Consider the following 24,040-nt stretch of genomic DNA (forward strand, 5'->3'; position numbering starts at 1 on the left):
CATGAAATATCTTACATTACTTCGTCTACGAAAATATTTCGGCATCAGTTAATAATATAACAATACAATGGCCACGATCGATTTTTATGTCATTACATAAAGAACGGGCCAATGATCTTGTATGGCGAATGTCTGTGGTACGAAAAGATTTGATAGGGTTTATGTGTCTGATTAATAGAATAGAATATTCTTTTTTTGTTTCAGACAACATTAGTTGAGTTAGTTGTGTTGAAAAAAATAAAAAAATACCTATTTATTGTTACAAAGAAATCATTATAAAATGTCAAGGGCCCTTGTACTAGGTACCCCGCTCTTTCACCACGACAAAAAATATTTTAAAAGTAGCAATATATTAAACATTATGTACTACTCTGTTCATCATCCAAATTTATTTTAATACGGTCAAAGTATGCTCCTTCAGAAATTTTTAGTTTTATTGATCTTTTCCCGATACTTTTTACACAGAATTTATGTCTTTAGGTCAAATTGTTAAATTAGCTTATTTTATAGGTTTAATTAAATTACTTAAAATATATATATATTTTATAGGTACTTACATAAGACATCATGGCTTACAAAAAAGAATATCTGACGACACAACAAAATTTATTGTATTTTTAAAATGAAGGTATATTTTTTGGCTGCGAAAATCATTACCTATTTTGCTATACTTACTTAAATTATACTTTTCTTAGCTAGAGTAGAGTACATAGATAAAAATTCACTGATTCATTAAAGCTGAACGATTATACCTGCGTATGCTATTTTCTTCCTACAAGGGTAGGTATTAGCTTAGAAGCTGAAAGTCATAAAACATATCCTGGCTTTTGCTTCGGCTTTAAATTTTGTTCCTTTTCTCCGTGGGGTAGATTCCACTCAGTACGTAGATAATGCTGAACCCTTGTCAAGTTATCATATGACATTGGACATTATATAGATATGAAACCGGTACATTCTCATGGAAATTTACCGGAAGGCAAATGAGAAGTGACATATGCAAAATTCGGAATGAATAAACACTTACGGGTTCCGAATAAATTTAATTAAGAATAAAAATTTATAGGTATTTTTGTTTAAAAAATATGTCATATCGTAATTATTTGGAGTGGGTGCAGCAATGCACCTCTGCCTACCCCGCAAGGGAGTACATTAGTACAAGGCGTGAGAATGTGTGGTTTTTTTTGTTTTTTATTTGGAGTTTTGGCATAGAAAACATCGATATTTACGGTAAGTGGTACTTCTATCTTTGATCTTCGGAATATTGAGTTATAAAATTACGTTTTCGTTTATGATTTAACCTACTTCACGTCACACCATCAGCCTATAGCAGTCCACTGCTGGACGTAGGCCTCTCCCAAAGCACGCCACTGGATGCGATCTTTAGCTTTCCGCATCCAATCATAACCTTTCGCAAGTCGTCACCCCATCCAGCCGGAAGCAACGAGCAGCGAGCAACCAAATCGACTCAAGCCTTGACGGCGCAAACATACATTAATACAAGTAAAATTATGAATAGAAATAATAAAAATGATATGTCATTTAAAAGCTTAAGATGTCAGCTTTAATTTGATATCATTATTATTGAAATCCATTCATCATTTTTGAAATAAATGATGTCTGAACGCAATTGTAGGAAAAACGGGAATTTAGGAAAAAAGGGTATGGGTATCGTATTATACAAATTAAACAAAAAATGTTAAGATAAAAATTTATTTATTTAAATCAATACTTTGTATTGCCCCCTCTTGCCCTAATTACAGCCTGCAGCCTGTTTCTCATAGACCTTATCAACTTTTTGACAGTTTCCTGAGGAATGCCGTCCCACTCCTCTAATAAAGCTGTCTTCAGCTCGTCCACGCTTGCAGGGACTGGATTCCTGGCCCGAACTCTTCTTTTGAGCTCGTCCCATAAGTGTTCGATGGGATTCAGGTCAGGACTGAGCGCAGGCCAGTCCATCGTGCGCAATTCCTTCTCTCTCAGAAACTGCCGACTGACTCGTGCCGTGTGGCAGCGGGCATTGTCGTGCATTAGCACGAAGTCTTCACCGACAAATTCTGCATAGGGCACAACATGACCGAGTAGAATGTCGGTGATGTACCGATCAGCTGTTAACCCGCCTCCTCGGCCGCCTCCAGGCACGAAAACAAGTGCGGTTTTTCCCTCTAGAGAAATACCAGCCCACATCATGCAGGAACCGCCGCCATATGCTACTGTTTCAGCGAAACAACATTGGGCAAATCGTTCCCCCGGACGCCGGTAGACCCGGCCTCTCCTGTCACTGCCATGCAGACACACTCTGCACTCATCAGTAAACAGGACCGACCGCCATTGCGCAATGCTCCAATCGAGATGCTCTCGAGCAAACTGAAGACGCGCTTGTCGGTGGCCTGCAGTCAATTTGGGGCCTGATGCAGGTCTTTTTGGTGTCAAGTTGGCTTCCTTCAAGCGTCTTCTCACTGTCCACTCGCTGACAGCCACTTGTCGTACACGTCTCAGTTCTTGCTGCACATCAACGCCCGTAAGGTGTCGATTGCGCAGCGAGGTTGAGACAATGAAGCGGTCGTCTCTCTCTGAAGTGCAGCGGTGGCGGCCCGTTCTTGGTCTTCGATTGAAGGCACCAGTCTCTTGGAACCGTCTGTATACTCGGGATACAGCAGACTGGCTCAAGTGGAGCTGGGCAGCGACTGCTCGCTGACTTAACCCTTGTTGCAGCAAGGCAACAACTTGAGCAGCTTCTTCTGGTGTGGTATCCATGGGTTTGCGAAAACAAGGAATACAATGCAACGAGATGTGTACCGGTCAACTTGCAACAAGCGACTGATAAGGTACACCGGATGTGGAAAGGTTTTATAGCGGGATCAGGTAGCGCAAGGCGTGGATTCCTAATGAGGTAATTAACACTGACGGGCAATTAAAATGCGTCATTAAATCTGCGCTTAGTTTTTTTTTATGGTATTGATCTTAATTGAAAGCCTAATTCTTCAGCTTTCGAATGACATATCACTTTTATATTTACCATTTATCGTTTTAGGAAAATCAATGTATATGTGCGCCGTGAAGGCTTGAGTCGATTTGGTTGCTCGCGAGTGTAGTTGCGGCCTCCACTCCAGAACACGTTTACCCCATCGGTCATCGGTTCTTTGATAGATGTGACCAGCCCACTGCCACTTAACGGTGCCAACTGCCACGGTGACTTTAGTTCTCTGTCGGATTAAAGAATTCTTAAAGGCTTCAGTTTATTCAGTGTTTGCTTTTTGTAACACTTAGGAAAAGTACAAAACGAAATGCGGTACACTTGATACTTGGTTCAGCATCCCGATCCTGAAAAAATAGAGCTAACGTATAGAATCGAGTGCGAGTGCGACTATTCGAAAGTGCTGTCAAGTTGGCAGCACTTCCGAACACTTTTTACCTATCGAATATAATGACCACAGAGTACAGTTCTCCCATATTAATAATGCGCATGCAAATCTTCGCAAACTGTCGTATTCCCGGAAACACCCGAATCAGTGCCTTAAACAAAGCACTTGCATTTTGATCCTTGTTCGAAAGAAATAGTAGTCAATATCATGTGACACATAATCGAAAACAATTTGGGCGGTCGGTGGCTGTCACCGATCAGTCAAGGGTCTCAAGGTCAAGATCAATATTACTTTTGTGGAATTATAAAGAGCTGCAATTACACATCGTTCTTGTTATTTTTTTCAAATGTGAATTTAATTTCAACTTTAATTATTTTTGACGATGCCATATTATGAGGCACATTTAAGAATAAAATATGCGTCACATTAATAGACTTCACTTTGCCAATAAAGCCACACCCAAAAGACCAAGTTTGTAATTGTAATATTATTGTGAATGATCAGCGCTGTAAATACTTTTGAACTGAGATTTTAATGTAAACATTTTTATCAATGTGAAATAATCAGTGCTGTAAATACTTTTGAACTGAGATTTCAATTTTTTTATATAAACCTGTGATTGAAATCCATTTCTCCTTATAATATAAACCTTGTGTTATTCAAACCTTCTTTCATCCATCTTTACATCAGCTTCAGTAAGACACTTGAAAAGTAGCTACTGTAACATTTTCGAAGTAAATTTTAATATTATGGAATATTATGAATTATCGAATCAAATTTCGTTACTGATAAATCAATTATCTCTTTTAGCACCAATTACATAATTCTACTAAAATTTCATGAAGAAAATGCACTTAACCACTCTAAATACATAATAGTTTTCTAACGTTCGGGAATACGACCGTTGCCGAACAATGACGAAGATTTCTATGTGCATTATCAATTTTGGGGAACTGTACATTATATTATTCTGAGAATGACCTATGGAATCATAGCTGTCAAACTTTCGCAAATCTATTCACCGCCATTTTGTTGTTGACAGGCTGACAGCACTTTCGAATAGAACACTCGCACTTGATTCTATACGTTAGCTCTATTTTTTCCGGATCGGGCTACAGTAAGTACTTACATTTCTGTGACAGATTGACAACTTACCTAATTAAAACTCAACTTTTCTTCGTTAAGTAGGTACCTACCTACAATTTTGCTCAGAAATATATTTCGCGAGATCCTTTTTCTTTGCAATGTCCTTCATAATATACTTTTGTTTCAATTGTTACAAGTTTGGCAGGAAGCAGAAAAAATAAAACTTTTATTCAACAGCTTCCTAGGCTTTTTTCCGAGTAAAAAATGCGCATTTCATTTGATGAGTTCTTCCTTTCCCGGTATGTCTGTTTGGGGAATAATATCTGTGTAAATTTATCATAAGAATATAACAAAAAAAGGTTTTGCTTGCGTTTAGCGGCCCTGGGTAGCATTTTTCCCAAAATATTTGCTCCTCGTTTCAAACGAAAGTTATGACTTTTTTTCATGGGGCGGCGATAGTTGGTCTTACACGTGTCACGTACAGCACTGCATACCATAACTTAAACTGTAAGATTTACATTTAACTTCTGAGTTGTGTAGAGCAAGAGCACACGGTGCGTTGCGGCGCCGGTGCGGTGTCGCAGTGGGCACTCGAGCGGTGCGGCGTCGCAACGTTGTTTTGCCGCAGCGGCGTCGCAACGTTCTTATGACGCCCCGTTTGTCCTTCCTCGTGACGCAAAAGAACTGAGCGGTGCCGCTCCGACGTCGCAACGCATTCACCCGCCCCCCCCCCCCCCTCGCTTCGTCTTGGTGGTTGCAAGTCCGGTGCGGCGCCGGAGCGCATCGTGTGTATGCCACAGATATTTCTATGTAAAACGACGCAGCGACACCGCTCCGGCGCCGCACCGCTGCCGCAACGTATCGTGTGCTCTTGCCCTTAGACTGCATTCTTTCAAATGTCAAAAGTGACGCCATTTTGAATTCACTTCTTATTTTGAAAGACGTAATTTACAAAATCGATTTGTCATCTGTTTTCATCGCGACAACAAAAGTCTGCTGCCTAAACGTCAACGACAAACAAAACGGGATCCCAAATGTTTTTCTTTTCCAGTTTCGCGTCCGATCTTTTATCAGGCTTTTTTGCGTGTGTTTTTTTTACTTGACACATGAATAAATTGGCAGTGGCGGCGCTACCCTCACAATTCTATTGCCAATTTTTATGCGGAAAAGTTTTTTGGAACGTCTAGTGGCTTTGCAAGGGGTTCTAAAATTATTAAAGTTGATACAAAGAAATATTTCGTAGGTATTCTGGTTATATATAACAACTACCATGATGTTAATATAGGTACATATGTGGTTATCACAACCTATTTTAAAATGAAGTGGACGCACTTGTGCTTTTGATTGCGATTACGATGCCGAAAAGTGGACGCATACCTTCCACTTCGGCTCCCAACCTATATAACAGTACTAACTAAATTCACATAGTTTCATACAAAGATTTTGTCGTCTGCATTCATAACCTGGGGGTCTCTCTATACTCTATAAGACGAAAAACTAAGTTTCGGAACGATGCCGCGCGAACCACGACTCTACAGGGTACTCTACGATTCTACGAGTTTTGAAAATTCACGGAAAAAATATTTCTCTTTCCATAGAAACTTTGTTGGCCACGTGACTTTTTTACTATGGAGAACAAATATTTTCTTTTTCGAATTTCTAAAACTCGTAGAACACAAGTTGTTCAGAATGACCCCCTGAGTCATTCCCTTTCGGCTTAGTATACCCTTTTTGCAACATTCGTATATGGTATTAAACGCGTTCGTTATTTGTCAGTATAGAGTAACCCCTGGTGGCCAACAAGCCTGGCCGTCTGCCAGCGGCTAAGGAGGCACTGCCACAGGTCAACTCTCCTTCACCCGACATTGTTCATCTTTCCCGCATCTTTGCAACTTCCGAAGACGGTGAAGTACTAGTGTCACACCCGTGAATAAAGAGAATAATATTATACCTACAGAGTGTTGCAAAAGCGTTGGGTTGGCAAATTTGTTCGAACAAAAGATGTTTAGACTGACCTCCAGAGTCTTTTTGCAACATCCGCTTTCGGCTTAGTTGGCACTTTTTACAACAGCCTGTATAATAGTAGAAGACGGGCATCACACGATGGGAGAATCATAATACCTACAGCTGTATACAATCTGTGATAAATTATTATGCAAAGAAGAAAGATATACGAATATACAATGGTCCAGATAGAAAAAACTCATTCTTTATTGAATTTGACTCCAAATAATTTTGTCAAATTTTCGTAGTAACCTCTCACACGTATCGTCAGATTACAAAATCCTTTCACCAACACAGGATAAAAAAAAACAACTGACCCTTCCCGGTCTATCCTCCACTTAAGAGATGATTTATTCACTATTCATAGCGCATTAGACGCACAACTTATAATACTACATTTTTACCGAATCATCAAATTTAACGTTTTCGGGTTTATTCGGTGAAGATTGATGGGTTCGCCGTATTCACAAAGAAACACCTTAGCAACTAGGATTACTTTTGAGTGTAGATATGGAAAGTAATTGAAGAGTATTTTGGGGAACTAAACTTATTATTATCATTTGTAAATTCATTTAATAAATAAATTACACAATTTTTTTTGGCTCCAATAAGTGGATAAAAACGCTGACCTATTGCTGCTAGGATTTTAGACCAGTTAAACTGCAGGAGAATCGGGGAAAAAATGTGAATTCCTCTATAAAAACCTAATTTCCACCTTCCCAGAACCTATTCAACCTAAAATTATATACTAAAAAAAACGCGTTGTAAAAATTCTAAATGATGAGCTGGGATTACGGGACTAATCACCCTTTCAGATCTTTTCTCACAAATTTCCTAAATGGACATTTTTCCACCCTGAAATTGCCATTTTCCCCGAGGAGGTAACGACAGTGTAAATTACTTGTAGTACAAATACTGACGGGGAAATTGGCACCTTGTTGCTTATAATGATACTCGCAAAGGGATTACGGAGTTTAGATAGAGCTCGTGATCATTGTGATTTTTTCATGCCTTTTACGTTGATTTACATTGTAAAATTTTACGATGAAGTGTACGGCCAACTAGCGTCGCCAATGGGGAAGAAAACTAAGTGAAACTTTGGCAGCACCAGCGAGTGTGCCTTTTTGATTCTGACCAATTACATTGTTGGGGAGAAAAAATGGCGACTGAACCAACCAATCAGAACTGGGGAATTAGGCACAGTCGCCTAAGGCGCCATCTGTAATTAGCTTTTAATTTTTCTCCCCATTGAAAAAAAAATCATAACTTTCATGCTTATCAGATTCTAAGGTGGTGGCTCTGCGGCAGATTAGCAAAAAGTTGTCACCACGGTGACAACCATAGAAGAGCTCTAGTATTTGTCACCTACATGTTAAAAAGACCGAACAACAAATATAGCAGAATAATTTACTCTCTTTTTCCCATGATTTGCATACCTTTAATAAACCTTTGGGACTTCATAAAGAGATAAGAAATCGCGACCGCACAGATTAATTCTGTAATATTTTAACAAAAAAACAAAACGGAATAAAGCAAGTGATACCCAACACGAAACGAAAGGGTAAATCATTAACAATTTAGATGTTAATCCTCTCTAAGCATAATACCTTCCGAAAAAGGACAGAAATTTTAACCCAAACGCAGTTAATTTATTTCTTCAAAAAGTTTGTTGGTCCCTTTTTGAACGACATGTAGTTATCTTTGCTTATCTTGAGGATCCTTTCACCTTTTAAGGGTAACCCCAAATGGTTTCAAATTTACAAATGTTAAGTGACCTGAATATTTTGCACGCCATTGCATAATCCTGATGTTAGATACAGTGTTTATGATACTACTTACTTAGTTTAAAAATACACTATTATCCCATCTGCAAAAGCGATGTTAGGAATACTTAAATATATTTTTAATCTAAAAAAAAATATGGTTTATTTCTTTGGGAGCTAAGCTAGGTACTACAGGCACGTTAAACGACCGTTTACCCATAAAAATAGATTGACTTACAATGCATATGTCATATATGACCTATGAATTTTTTCATTGCTCGTGAGTGTATAGGTAACTAGTTATTTTAAGAATACAAAAAATCTTAATCGGCATGCTGTAGTCTAATGTAATGTTTAGTAATTTCTTACACCTTATTCTACATTACTATGTCGGACAATTTACCGAACATCCCGTATATGCTCTCGTTTTTGCGCTACCCTTTGTTAACATATTACTTGGTCTTATCTTCGTATAGTCTGAGTAAATTACCAAAGTTAGATCGTAAAATTTACATTACTTACGAAGGAATTTCACTTCCGGTCGGAAACCGGCTGCTGTGTAAAAAGAGCCTAATACGTATCTAAGTTTAGTAAATTGATATTTTTTTCTAATCGGCAAAAATTTCAATTCTTTTTACACATAAAAAAATATTTTTTTTGTACACAAACTCTACGCGTTTCCTGAGTTTGACATCTTTTTTTTCCCTGTTTTTATAAAAGCCACTGCCAATCATGTACCAGCACAAAAAATATATATAAAAATAATGAAATGAAATTTAAACGAATTCGTTTTTTCCCTGAGGCAAAGCAAAGGCCCAGTTACAGAATACTTTGCCTCTTTGTGATGCATAACGCGCGACCTTTGGCCTTTCAACCTGGATGGGACTCTGGTACAGTCAGTTTGAAAACGTTAAAATTGTATGAAAAAGTATATACCTACAATATAATAAAAAAACATTACCATCCTCCTTCGGCAGTTGGGTAAGTACATTATTTCATATTACAAAATATGAAAATAAAGACCGCATGAAGTAATGGTTTTTATGGAGAATTTTGTCATCTGTGTTGTTATGCTCGATAGAAGGAGAATACATCAATATTTATATTTTTAAACAGTTTAGCCGAATCAGATACATACATATGTTCACGACTGTAATCTCCGAAGGGGTAGTCAGAGGTGCCTCGCAAGCGAGTCACCCGCTTTTCGCTGTACATTTGTACTCACGTGATAGACGTCGCGACTCGCGACCCGTATCGCCGTTTTTTAATGAGTACAACGTACTGAAGTGATCGGATAAGAGGGTAATCCGACTGTCAGGTGTTTTCCAGCTGCCCGAAGGCCTCTGACTAGGCTTAACGACTGCTGCCGAAGCAGCAACCGGGACCCACAGCTTTACGTGCCGTCCGAAGCACGGAAGGGTCCAGAAAAGAACTACTTGAATTCGGTCACCCATCCAATGGCTGACCGTGCTAGTTGTTGCTTAACCTCAGTGATCGGTTACGATTGACAGAAGCCAGCTCGACTACGCTTCTAAAATCGAAACGGATGTAATTTTTAAATTATGGATTCAAACGTATTTTTATTTTTTTTAAACATTTTTCATTCTTCATTTCACTTGTGAAACTGACTGTACGAGCACGTGCAAAACCTTTTAGAACCTTGTCTCAGTTAATCGTGATGGCCATTGTGTGAGGAGGATACACAGCTTTATTGGATACAGAAGTTTTAGCCCAGCCAAAAAAACAGAAGTGTTATAAGTTTCTGGAACGTAAGTTTTGTGTCTAAATGCGTCTTAAACAAAGAGTAATACATAAATATTATGACACTTTACTTTTTCACTTATGTGAGACCAACCATTTTACTTTTTCGAGTAGGTATACTTTTAATTTTATTTTGGACCTAAGATTTTGTTTTGAATCTACGATCTTCTTAAGCTGCGTACAGACCGGCCTAACGAACGCCCAACGAACGCCTAGCGATGGATATTTATCATACATAATACAGGGCAGATTGCAGCAACGACGGTAAACGAAACCCATTCGTTGGCGTTCGTTTGGACGGTCTGTACGCAGCTTTAGAGCCCCGGTACGAACACTAGCGCTGGACTAGCGTACTATAGCACCGTAGTGTACCTAATGATTAGCCAATCAGATTAGTTGTCATGTACTAGGTTAATACGTCACTCAGGAAAGCTCCTTTCACGAGGGGTACCTACGACAGCCTATCCAGATCCACAGTAAGTTTCCTATTCGACTTTTTTTTCTCTTAAAAGTTGCGTTTTAGGTTATATTATATTATCTTAATACCTAGTTTTTGTTAAGTATTTTAAAAAAATATTTAGACTTCTAACAATGTCCAAACTTTAAGAACAAAAATGACTTCCAAACTAAATGTTACAACAATAATGTGCTTTTTAAAATAGTGAATGTAATAAATACATGAAAGTTTTGCGTGCAACAAAACGTTACTGGATATTAAAATGTGCTATGTTATTTTGAAATCATTATTTGAATCAGCGACAAATACACTCACGGGCAATGAAAAGGTTCCACTCAGAAAAGCACCAAATTACTCTTTAAACATAAAAGGCTAGCTTAATGACCGCTTCTGCAACACTGAAGTACATTTAACAGAGCATGAGGATATTGTCAATTAAAAACGTTAATGTTTTGTTTAAATTTAAAATCAAATGTTGGACGACCGAATGGCGTAGTGGTTAGTGACCCTGACTACTGAGCCGATGGTCCCGGGTTCGATTCCCGGCTGGGGCAGATATTTGTTTAAACACAGATATTTGTTCTCGGGTCTTGGATGTGCCCGTAAAATGGCAATAGGCCCGCCCCCTATTACATTGGGACTAACATAACACTCTGGCGAAAAGTGGGTGCAGCAATGCACCTCTGCCTACCCCGCAAGGGAGAACATTAGTACAAGGCGTGAGTGCGTGTTTTGTGTGTTTGTTTTTTCAAATGTTTGAAAAAATTGGGGTTGTTTGGTGTCAGCATTTTGTGAGTGGAACTTTTTCATAGCCCGTGATTATAGGTACTTTTGAGTTTCCTCTATGGTGTTGAATCTCTAACCCCATCTAAATCACGGTTAAACCAATGTAAGGTTACGATTATATACCCAAAGAAGTCTTCAAACGTTTTACTACCCTCTCCTTCAGCAATAAACTGAAATTTACATTAATTCAATTATGCTTCTTACGCGACAGACGTAAAGTTCAGAAGCTTTATTTGACTTACTTTTCCTCAGATTTGTTGGAGAAATATAAAATGTGAGATTTTTGGGTTTTTCTAGAGCTTTGCTTGGATTGGTGGATGCTGCGGCTTGGTTGGTTAACTGTCGACCAATCACTAGTAGACTAGATTCCCCTATAGTACGGTCTGCGTTATTAGTTGATATATACTTTTGTAGTTTATCAAACAACCAGCGTACTATTATGGATGTGTGAATTTTAATAAACAGTTTGTGAGTTAAGAAAGGTATAAAAGTGTTTTACTTATCTACTTTGGGGTCGGATGGCCGTGTGTGAGATGTCCCCACATATTTATTTATTATTTATACTTACTACTTATGAATCTGAATGTGCTATACTTAAAAAACTATACTGAACAAACATAATAAAATAAAATAATAATTTATCAATCCAAATAAAAAGCAAAGTATTTAAAGAGCAAACTGTCAGCGGCAATTTTACCGACTGTTTTTAACGTACTTTCGTTCGTTTAAACCTCCCAAATCGAACACCAGCCACGTTTAACAAGTTATAAATAAAACCTCTTTCACTGAAACAAAAGCTGAACCGATCCGCAGTAATCAGTAGACGCCGTCACAGCGCTAGGGGGGAATACTAAGCAAACCAGGGGTCACTCTATACTACGAGTAATTGCATCGAGAAAAAACCCCCAAATGAGAGGGTCTAAGTAACTTAAATTAGATTTTCTTCTTTTAGAAAATCACGTCTCGAGATTTAAACGCCTTACGGACATGAAATAAAATGCTTTTATCCGCAAAAATTCATCTCTATCCGATACAAATATCCACAACTGCTTAAAAGTTGCATAAAAAAGTTCAAAGCAACTTTAAAATGGCCGCCATTTCTAGAATATTGAGATTTGACCCCACATATGGGGGTTTATTTCTCGATGAAATTACTCGTAGAATCCACCCTTAAAGTTGGTCGGGTCCGAAAAGCAACACACTGTATAACGAAAATCTAAGTTTCGTCGCGCGAGCCACGATTTTATCTCGTGTTAAACAAGCCGATTGCACGACAGCTCTTGGTCGATTATTTTTCGTCAGTATAGAGTAACCCTGCTGTGTCTTTAAAACGCCCTTCTAGTTAGGTACTTTGTTCTAAATAAATTACGGACTCACGTCGCCGTCGTCACTATTAACTAGATGTCTGCTGTATAGCGGAGTTACAGTCGGTTAGTTAATGAAGCTAATTAAAGTTTAGATGAATTAATCATTTACTGGGGTTTTATGCTTCTTTGATGTGCAAAGACGCCGCAGTATGCTGATTGGTTGCCTTTTTGACACCAACAGCTTGCTTTTGTCCTAAGGAGGTACCTACTTCTGTTAATTTATAAGTATTATGGCAGATTTTTCACGGTCACATAAATGTTATCTGAGGAATAAAGTAGTGGGTGTCACTGTCTTCTCATTAATACAAGCGTTCAGTCGCGACAGCATGAGTATAATATTATTCTGTTACTTAACTCATGTATCAATATACAGAGTGGGCCAGTGAAAAGTTTAAATTTAAAAAATTTACAGAAAAAAAAACTATAAGAAATATTAAAAAAAATCTTTTTTTAATATAACGTCAGAAGTCGGGTTTTTTTTTTTGAAATAATAATATTGTTTATATGACCACCGTCGCGACTACGGCATTCTTCCAAACAAGAATAGAAATTTTGTTGCATAGAGACCTCGGTATTGCCATAGGAAGTGTTACGAGTGTTTCTGTCCCCTAATCTATAGGAATTTGAGGTTACAATTCGAGAACGTGGTTCCAGCAAGACAAAACCACTTGTTACACGTCAATTGAGTCCATGCTGGTAGTTCTAGAAATTTTCCCGGAAAAGCTGATTTCACGGAGAGGCGATATCCTGGCCACCCAGGAGCTCTGACCTGTCTCAGTAGTTTTTTTTTATGTGGATACCTAAAGCACCGTGTGTACATCCATAAACCAAGGAGGCTGCGTGAATTAAAAGCAAAGATTAGGGAAGAGATGGTGGCAATACCAACAATATGCAAAAGAGTATTGACAAATATCCATTCTCGTTTGGAAGAATGCCGATTTTACTGTGAATTTTTTCAATTTAAACTTTTCACTGGCCCACCCTGTATTACTTATATACCTAAACCTTATGATATTCAACCTTAAATGTTGATATTCCATACTGCAATGTCAAAAAATATCTTCACAACTAACTCCTATCAGTAAGGATAACCGAAATATTGGCTCAATCATCCAGTTTAATGGAATATTGATACAGGAAAGCCTTTGATTCAACCAATCTATATTCTAGATATGTATCTAGAATCCAATAATGTGATCAGAACGCCCAATATCAAGAGATCGGGGGTAATTTCGAATCAATATACAACTGTATTTGATAATATAGATGACTAGAATAATGTCAGTGTATTATTATTGTGTCTAAGTTTAGGGTTGCCAGATGTGCATTACTGCAAGCAATTAACCCCTATGCTATTTTAGGTAAAGTTTATATAAACTAAAAAATTAAACGTCAAATATAGGACAAGACTGAGTGAAATATGTTTAAAAAAACTGTGAAAAACAATTACTGAAGATTGGATATTTTATTGAAAATTCATTTGATTTTAAAAACATAAATTGTATTAATACCTACTTGTATTTTTTGGTTCTTGCATTAAATTTGGACTAATCAAACTGTACCTCCGAAACACTCTAGCACTGTAGTGAAAGGAAATCACTAAATAATTACAAAGAGTCGTTGATAGTCTTTGGCACGGAATCCACGACCGACAAATGAAGTACCGTAATTATGCTATAGCTTAAAGCAATAACATTGATTTCTGAACACCTTACGAGTGTTACAACCACAGACCTGTATTTGAGTAGACAACGCAAGTGCATGTACTTCGCGTGTAAAAAGGGAGTGAAATTATCTTCCTTTAGCGCAGTGTCATTAGGGACGTTCCTAAACTAAATCGTTCAAGTGACGTGACTGACGTGACAGTAGGTATAAAAATAATGGCACGCTTGGTTTCTATACAAGGAATGAGACAAGCGTTGTCTATTCAAATACAGGTCTGTGGTTACAACGGTAATGTACTGCCAGCAAAAAGGTTTCATTGTTCGATGGATTGACACATTATTTTCTAAAGCTTGTCGGTGACGTATTTAGTCGTCTAAAATTTTATGAAAATACAATTTTAAATGTATACGTTTAGCGTTTCGTAAAAGTGACCCTTACGTTAGGGCTTGTCACCATCGTGGTGATAGGACTGGCTATTTAAATAAGCTTCGTCGCATCAGTTACTGACATATTTAATTATAATAATTAATTCTTTATAATTAGAAACCATAATAGTCACTCCAGGGCCTCTAGTACGGGTTTTGCAATTTACATTTAAACGAAAAAAGTTTTGGTTTTCTTCTGTCACCTGCATACATTATCTGTCAAAAGTTTAATCATAGTTTCCGCTAGAAGCGCCACTTCGTATGTCAGAAAACTGAAACTTTTATAGTTTTCGACGAACTATCAAACCTCAACTAATCGAGCAGAAGAACTTACGCACTAACGATTTTTACTTTATTATACTCGCACTAAACAGTGTGTGAATCATGCTGGAGACGAAGTGGTTGCAGTGAAATTCGATTAATTGTTGTTATTTGCTTGAAGCTGGAGTGCCGGCAAATACTGGGGATTTAGAGCGGTGCCATCGTGAACCTTAATGCAAGGAGATAGAGTCGTGTTTAGCAAAGCACAGTCTAGATTTGAAACTCTGAAATCCGAGAGGTCTAGAATTGCTAACTTGTGTGAATCACCAATGTTAAACAAAATGAATTGCGTGAAAAACTATATTTTAAAGAAGACTTGAATAATATATACATATAATATTTTATATAAATATTATTATATACAATATGTGAACTTGCTTCACTGGTTGTAAGTAAAGAAATGCTTAAACTAAAAAGTAGGAAATAACTCCGAAAAGCAAAAAAGTTTACTTATCTAGTAACAAAATATACTGTTATTATTTAATATGAAGTAGTTTTATAGAATTAATTCCCGCGGGCCCCTAAAAAGGCGATAAGAAAGTTGGGAACTCAACGAAAGTTCCTAAGTTATACAGTTGAAAAGAACGTAATAGATACTACGTTTTCAGGTTTTCATCAAGATAATAATACTGAAATAACGAAAGGAAAAGAAGGGAAAGAATAATTAAGCTGGAATTTCGTTATCAGTTTTGGTTAGTTCAATAAAATTTATATTTCGAAATAATTTGTATTTGAGACGTACATTTTAAGTGTACAGGGAAATATTGAATTATAAAATTAATATTATAAATACTGGGTGATTTTTATTTTTTTAGGGTCGTTCCCGTTGTTAGCATTTTTGTTTATTAGTAGGTAAGAATTATGTAGAATGCATAACTTTATTGTACAGCTAAAATTAAATAAAAAATAGACAACATTTATTGTCTGTAATTTCGGAGTTGATCCCATTGTAAAAGTTGTTTGGTACTCATATATTTTGTTCCTGTTAACCAAAATATCACTGATAAAATTTTACTCTATAGTATAGCCGATTCAATTTAACTATAATAAATTTCACAAGTATTTAAAATACCTATGCAGAAAAACCCTATCGCTGTTATTTTTAAGAGGAATTTATAACTTCACAATAGAATTCAGAATACTTCTTAAAATATTGATTATGGCACCCCATTACAAGGTCTCAAGCTTTTTATCGAGCTCAGATGTTTTAAATAATTTATCAGTTTTGCATGGCCCTATACAGGATGTTGCAAAAAGGGTATACTAAGCCGAAACCTACATGTACAGCATGTAATTTTTTTTATATCTAAGCCCGAAACTGAAATGAGAATTTCAAAATTCGCGAAAAAATAAATATTCTCCATAGTAAAAAAGTCACGTGACCAACAAAGTTTCTACGGAAAATGAATTTAGAAATTTTCATTTCAGTTTCGGGCATATAGTAGTTCCAATATTGTCATTTATATTGGATAAACTGTTTGTACACAAGTGTTTCAAAAGCAGTATAGTTTTCCGTAAGAGGATGACTCAGGGAATCCACGACTCTTGGAAATTAGTGGAAACAACAAAATACTGCATCGTTCGTCACTAAAATGGATAGGAATGTGGCCTAAACTAGCTAAATAATGTAGAGCCGTCAGTCCAAAGTCGCAAGCTAGAATAATTTATTAAGACACGGGGCAGGAAGGTTACTCTATATTGACGAAAACCGAACGAACGAGAGAGTGCTGTCGTACAATCGGTTCGTGTAACCTGTCAGCTCCCGATAGCGTGATTTCACGGGCTTCAACCGACCTCTATATGACGAGAAACGAAGTTTCACCTGCCATTATCATTCCATATGTCACAGGAACTTTTTCATTGCTCAGTACAGTATAAGGCAGAGAAATCTGACCCCTGTCAGAAGCATTGTTACTGTGAGAGGGGGACCGTGCAACGAGGTAGTGTCGTAGCTCGCGCAGGAGAGCTCCGAAACAAAAATTCGTCATATAGTGTGACCCCCCTGTGAACCCGAACGTCTTCGGCTAACAAAACGTTGAAGATAGCTTTCTCCGAAGCCATTCGGAATTGATTTTATGAGTAACAGAAGTTTTGGGAAGATTAATGTAGTCAAGACGAATGCTGCGTAAAGCGCTTTCCGTGACAGATTCCGTTTTCAAATTGGATTGTGTAATCTGTTTGTGTAAGCGACCCATTTTGCATATCTTCGCAAATTAGAAAAAAAAATTAAGAGAGAGGCACTTATCTTCTTTAATATTTTAATAGTACTTAAGGTTGTTTTGTTTTTGTAAGAATTATAAAATAGAACGTAACCTCACCAAATTTATAAGTAAACTCCGAATCATTCAAAAACTTTCACGAGTCACAACTAAACAGATTTTCATGAGATTACAAAATTTGTGTATAAACCCAATAAATAATGTAGGTATAATGTACAATACCTTGACTTTTTCCGAAACATTAACAATCGAATAATAGTCTATCAATTATGAATTTATGACCTCAGCACGCCACTATGTAAATATTAATGTTTTTGAAACCAACAGCATTTTAGGAATTTAGTGTACTCGTACAATGGTATTGATTTTTTATCTTTAGGTCGTCTAGATGTCAGACGGTATTTTTATGATTTGGTAGCCTGAAATAGCGCTTTGCCGACTTTTCCCTTACTTTTTGGGCCACTTTTACCAAACGCTAAATGTATTTAAAATTTTATTTAAGTCAAATTATAAATACATTTTGTACTAACTGACAGACGTTTGACAGACTACTAAATACGTTTAGCGTTTGGTGAAATTCTACCTTAGTGCTGTTTTCATTATGCTGACTCTACTAAGTATGACTTTAAAAAGTCGTCAATCAGTAACTACAACGGTTATAGTCGGCATATCGCTAATGTAACGTCGGAACTTTCTTATTGCTCGAGTGTGTACTTACTGAGTCTCTCTTTATCACTAATCCACCTGCCAAGAGTGGAAATCCTTAGAAATCTATCTAGTCTGTGTCTTGCGTGTGTGTTTCTGTGTCATCACGACCCCACTGCTGGGGCACGGGTCTCCTTCCAATGAAGGAAGGGTTTAGGCCTAGTCCACCACGCTGGCCTAGTGTGGGTTGGTGGACTATGTTTCTGCGTATTTCGCATGAAATACTAACATAGATAAAGAGCACGTTTCACAGTTTCCTGGTACAAATTTATTTGTGAGATAAAAATATCATGATCAATTCATCACACAACTTTCATCAAACATTGTGAAACAGGACCTTAATGTAACAGGTATAAATTAAAGTTAAAATATCAAGATTGTCGGTACTTAAATAATTCCAATTTTAATTGAATGGTGCTATAAATATTGTACCATTCGACAATTGCCGGGCAAAATAAAATTTATGGTAAAGCCATTTAAATTTAAATGGCCTTTATTCGTCGATTTAACGCCGATGACTGCTACTCTTAGATAATTATCATAAATTGTTTCGTAATATGTGATACAAAGCTTATGTGTAATACTTAAAAACAGAAGTAGTAGTATAAAAGGTTAATTATATATAAATTTGAGCCACTAAATATAGAAAGAAGATTCTTATCAACAGTATCAGTGTATTTTAATTCGTTTTCAACATCCTCGATTTATAAATGTCACGTACACTAAAGCTTTTAATTCTTACCTGTAATGAAACATCCGTTCAAAATGTATTTTTATAATTTATGAAAACCCTCTTACCGTCCTGAAATTCCAGCGTAAAGCACCTTAATTAATAAATGGCGCCATGAAAATTAGAAGCGAATGACTCTGAAAAATTAAGTCATCACAATCGGCGGGTAATCAAAACGCCGTCGTTCGGATAAAACTTCATTATTACCATTTTTCTGCACCATCAAACAGACCAATCAGCAGCCAGGACGCCCGCACGCACACATGCACACATAACTTGCTATTAACACGATATGATTCGTCTCACACGCAATATTGTATTCACAAAATCACTATCACGGTTTTGATTGAAGGTCCGGGATGGCGTAGCGTGAACTCGTAGCGCTACGTGGTGGCTACGGGACGGCCGGTGCTACACTGCTGCTACGAGCGGCCGAGGGTTGCCGATGATGCCCGAGCGTGCCCGAGTTCGCGCTCGAGGGAAGCGGCCGAATTTTGCTCAGTCTTTCATATTTTATGTCGGTGGGACGGAGCGGAATTACGGAGTTTGCTCAAATCTTCTATTCTGCTTCTACTCGTTTTTTTTTTTGTTAAGCCTAAATATTACATCTTTATGCCCCAACATTACGTATCTCGTGAATGATTTAGTGCTTCGTGATTTTAAGCAACTTTTCCCGAATTAAGCTCATCATTTTTCGCAATTGAATATTCACCCTGACAGTTGTACGTTTTGTATTTAAATTCGCGGGAGTTGTTTTGTTTTTTTTGTACCTTTTATTTTGTGTTACAAACAAATGGTCGGGCATTGGGAATAAATGTGAAACACTTAGCGTTTCCTTGAAGAATTGTAATGGCCCAATTAATAATCGATTTACGCAAACCGTCGTAATAAATAGTCTGGAGTCCTTGAAATAAAAAGGCGGTTTAGGCTAGACGCGGCCGTATTCTACGTCGACTCCTTCACGGAAACCTTGACTGAGAATGTTCAGCATTTTTGCACAATTACCATCAAACGAACCAGAATAGTTACGTAGGTTTTTACATCGCTACGAAACCGGAACGACCTCCGCTGATACTCGCTCTTACCAACTTATCTTTACCCTTCCTCCAACCTAAACTGAACCTTATCTGCGTAACAATAAGTTGGGTCAATCCTAAAATAACATGTCTGTAAAGTGGGCATCAAATTCCAGTGGATATTTTTTCGCGTGCGCGCCAACCCTTCCAAATTTTTCATTGTTTGTTCTTCCACTAAAATTGTAACTGGTGACCTGGACAAGGCTATAATAATTCCGCGTTATGGTGACTTGGGACCAGCTAAAATATTGTATTGCTTTAATGTTAATAAATTGGAATAAATGTCTTATTATGTATACGTTTGTGCTGGAGAGGTGCTAGGAAACATACGAAATATATCTATATTTAAAAAAGTAGGTACCTATTACACTCACGTGCAAATACAATACAATACAATATTTAATAGGAAATTTTAACAAAATGTTTATGTTTTTAATTGGTAATATTCTGGTGAGCTTTTAAATGTAATTCAATATTGTAGACGGCGTCATTAAGCTAGCCTTTTCCGCTTAGGAATAACTTGGTGATTTTCTGACTGTGAGTGTATAACCTCCTGACCCCGAGAGGTATAAATGTATGCCAGGTGTCAGGAGGATATATATAGAATGCACAATATGTGACCGACTTTTTGTAGGAGGAAGAACTTACGTCCTACAAAAAGTCGGTCGTGTGCGAGCACCCTAAATCACGCGTACCTAAATCTAGCGAAAACCGTTTCTAGAAATCCGGCATATGAAAATATAACTCGTTTTAATTTTAACCGGATCAAGTGGAACCTTCACAGGCTCAACCCAGGTCTTAGCTCATTTGCCTGACCTATGAAATACGAGATGTTGTTACCATTGTTTACTCGTGTAATTGAAAAATAACATGGTTTTAATTAAGCAACCGCTTCTCCTTCATACGGAGAGTAAATGGATTGCAAGCAGTGCAACGTCTTGATGTTTGCTTATCGTGGAGACATCTTGGTTCGTGAACAGTTGTATTTTCGTTTAATTATGGAATAAATGTAACGTAATACATTATACAGGTATACTAAGCCGAATAGGAGTGGCTCTTGGAATCATTCTCAACTTTGTATGCTATAACACTTTTTCAACACCCTGTTATTATCTATAATATAGTATCAAATCTTAAGGACCTTATGGAAGGTAAAAGGAAAGGTATCAGCTCCAATAGTTGAGTCCCGTGAAATCAGACAAAATGAAAATCTATTGTGTCTCGCGCGATATAGCGCTTTCGGGAGCCCACAGGTTAAATGTAGGTTTTAAACTATAATCAGGTTATCATGCATATTGTCTATGTTAGTTTTAATTCTATGAAGGTGATCTTTTTGTGTTTTGTGCAATAAATTCCAATACGAGTAGAATAATATTATTTTTATTATTTATTTAATTATAGGTAAAATACATAAGAAAAAACAAGCTTAAAGATACTACAATAATCCTCGCAGGATTGTGCGCAGCACCTTCATTCTGCGTTATAATTTATATACAATTAACAACTTGTGTTTATTAGTAGGTATCTATTTGAAAGTTTGTATAACATGATTCAATTAGGTAGGTACTTAACATTCATAGCAAGCAACAAATGTAGATATCGTAAGTAGGTAGGTATGTATAAGTAAAATATAATTTATACTACCCTTTACTTTGAGGCAGCAATATAGGTTGTTGGATAAATATATTTAATAAAATAAATATTATATAGGTTTTTGCTCACGTGATGGTTCAAGGTCCAAAGCTCGGCGTGGAGGGCCCTCCCGATGCTTGAGTAATCCGTTTTAATCTTGAGGTTCTCACACACAAAATCACATGTCCACTTATAATCGTATACACAAATATAATGCCTAATAGCAGCTGGTAATATTTAACCGAAAATACAAATATTGCGAATATCGAGACCGCGCCGAAATACAAGAGCAGATAACCCGACGAGAGGGTGCCAACGACAGAGTAGACTGTCAAAAATAAAAGAACCTACCCACATACAAATATAAGAACCTACCCACATACAATTATTAAAGTGTTCGTCGGTACCGAACATTCTCCCGCCTAAGCAGTAACCGCTGCTTAAAAATAAATAAGTATACAAGTATATACGTACAACCGATTTTTTTTTGTAATTAGTCTAAAGGCAGTCTAGATAGCCTACCTATTGCCCGCTTGAGCGTTGCTCCATTTGCAACCCGAATATCCGCTAATCTGACCACACCGTCCGATCCTGGGTAGAGTTTAATTATCCGACCGCGATTCCACTGAAGAGGAGGGACGTTGTCCTCTTTCAGCAGAACTAAATCACCTTCCTTAGGAGGAGAGGTGGAGTCCGTCCATTTGACCCGCTGTTGCAAAGTGTGAAGATATTCTAAGTGCCACCGATGCCAAAAACTTTGTGAAATTTGCTGTAACAGCTGAAACCGACTTAATCTATTCATCTTCACATCTTGCAACGGATACTCCGGTAGAGCATCCAGCGGATGACCGATAAGAAAATGACCAGGGGTCAATACCTCCAGATCATGAGGGCTTGAGGAGATGGGACACAAAGGTCTAGAGTTCAGTACGGCCTCAATTTTGCAGAAAACCGTGCTAAGTTCCTCAAAAGTTAATTTTGTTTCCCCTATGCACCGTTTTAAATGAGTTTTCGCCGATTTAACCGCAGCCTCAAACAAACCACCCCATGATGGACAAGCTGGAGGATCAAAAATCCAAGTAATACCGCGCTTGGACATATTATGACCGATATAATTTTGATTTTGTTCCAAAAAACGATAAACTTCCCTTAAATAATTATTACTAACACTAATTATAAGAGTGCTGCTCTTATAATTAGTGCCACAGTCCGACCGAATAAGGGAGGGCAAGCCGCGCCTTGACACAAGCCGAGACAAGGCGGCAATAAAAGCCTCAGTAGATAGTTCCGAAACCAACTCCAGGTGAACCGATTTTGTGGCCAGACACACGAACACGCATAAGTATGCTTTGGTGATTTTCGGATTCCGTAACTTATATGTTTTGACCTGGAAAGGTCCAGCAAAATCCGTACCGATACCTTGAAAAGGTCTAGCCGAAGTAATGCGATCACGAGGCAAATTACCCATCAATGGCTGAGTCGTCAGGCCTTTCAATTTGTAACATTGAATGCACTTAAAAGTGACATTCCTGACAGCTCTCCTAGCTGAAAGTACCCAAAAATTCCGTTGTAATATAACCGTAAGAGCATTTGGTCTCGCATGACAATTTTTCAAATGCAAATCCAAAATTAAAAGTTTTACGAAATGTCCCGATTTTGGCAGAAGCAAGGGATGTTTTGCTTCTAATCCGATCTCCGCATTTTGGAGCCGACCGCCAACGCGCAACAGTCCACGAGAGTCTACGAATGGAGTAAGACTCCTTAAATTGCCTCTGATCTGCTCGCCGTTACCTAGAGCTTCAATTTCCGAACCGAAATGTTTCTTTTGAATCAAACTGACCCAACAAAGTAAGGATTCTTTCCTTTCTGTCACCGTTAAATATTCCTTGGAAATCCGATTATTTTTATTTTTACAATTATGAATAAATCTCCGAATCCAACCTGTAGCCGATATTAATTTATCAAGTGAACTATATCTATCTAAAATCCACTCAAATTCCGAATCCGATTCCGTTTTAGTAACTGCACAACATCTAATACCAGGCAGTTCCGAAGGCCTCTCCACCTCGCGAGAGGGCCAGGCGGACTCATGTTGAGTAAGCCAGGCAGGTTCCCACCACAATGGATGAGAAAGTAACGTTGAAGCCGTTGACCCGCGTGAAGCGACGTCTGCCGGATTCAAATTGCCAGGTACATGTCGCCAGGTGATAGTAACCGCAGAATTTTGAATTTGTGAAACTCTGTTAGCCTCGTATACTTGAAGAGTATGAGGTGATGTATTAATCCATGCCAAAGAAATCATACTGTCGGTCCATCCAACTATCTCCTCAAATTCAACGGATCTTTGAAGACAAAGATTCACATGATTGAGAAGCTTAACCAGTAGCACGGCTCCACACAACTCCAATTTAGGAATGGTGGGACGTGTCCTGAGAGGGTCGACCTTGGTCTTAGCCATGAGCAAGTGTACCGACACCGAGCCGTCTTGGTTACTTGATCGCAAATAAACCACTGCCGCAAAACCTAACTCCGATGCATCACAGAACCCATGTAATGAGTAGCTGCTTGCAGGCTTAGTCATAGTACATCGAGGAATAGCCAACCTTTTAAGGTTAACCAAGTCTTCCCGAAACGCTTGCCACTCACGCAACAAATCCGAAGGTAAAGGATCATTCCAATCG

The 24,040-nt window shown here is 37.7% G+C and overlaps 1 protein-coding gene across 2 annotated transcripts in view; it reads right to left on the reverse strand.

Moving 5' to 3' along the window:
- Nucleotides 1-19,997, reverse strand: part of LOC105387160 (hemicentin-2) — a 210,069-nt gene extending 190,072 nt beyond the window's left edge. For both annotated transcript variants that reach the window (XM_038106441.2, XM_048627750.1), the window contains exon 1: nt 18,859-19,997. In XM_038106441.2, coding sequence (XP_037962369.1) covers nt 18,859-18,874 — 16 coding nt within the window. In that variant the 5' untranslated portion in view covers nt 18,875-19,997. The remainder of the gene's footprint in view (nt 1-18,858) is intronic.
- Nucleotides 19,998-24,040: the final 4,043 nt, after the last annotated feature.

This window comes from Plutella xylostella, chromosome 19 (assembly GCF_932276165.1).
Source record: "Plutella xylostella chromosome 19, ilPluXylo3.1, whole genome shotgun sequence".
Taxonomy (NCBI): Eukaryota; Metazoa; Arthropoda; class Insecta; order Lepidoptera; family Plutellidae; genus Plutella; species Plutella xylostella.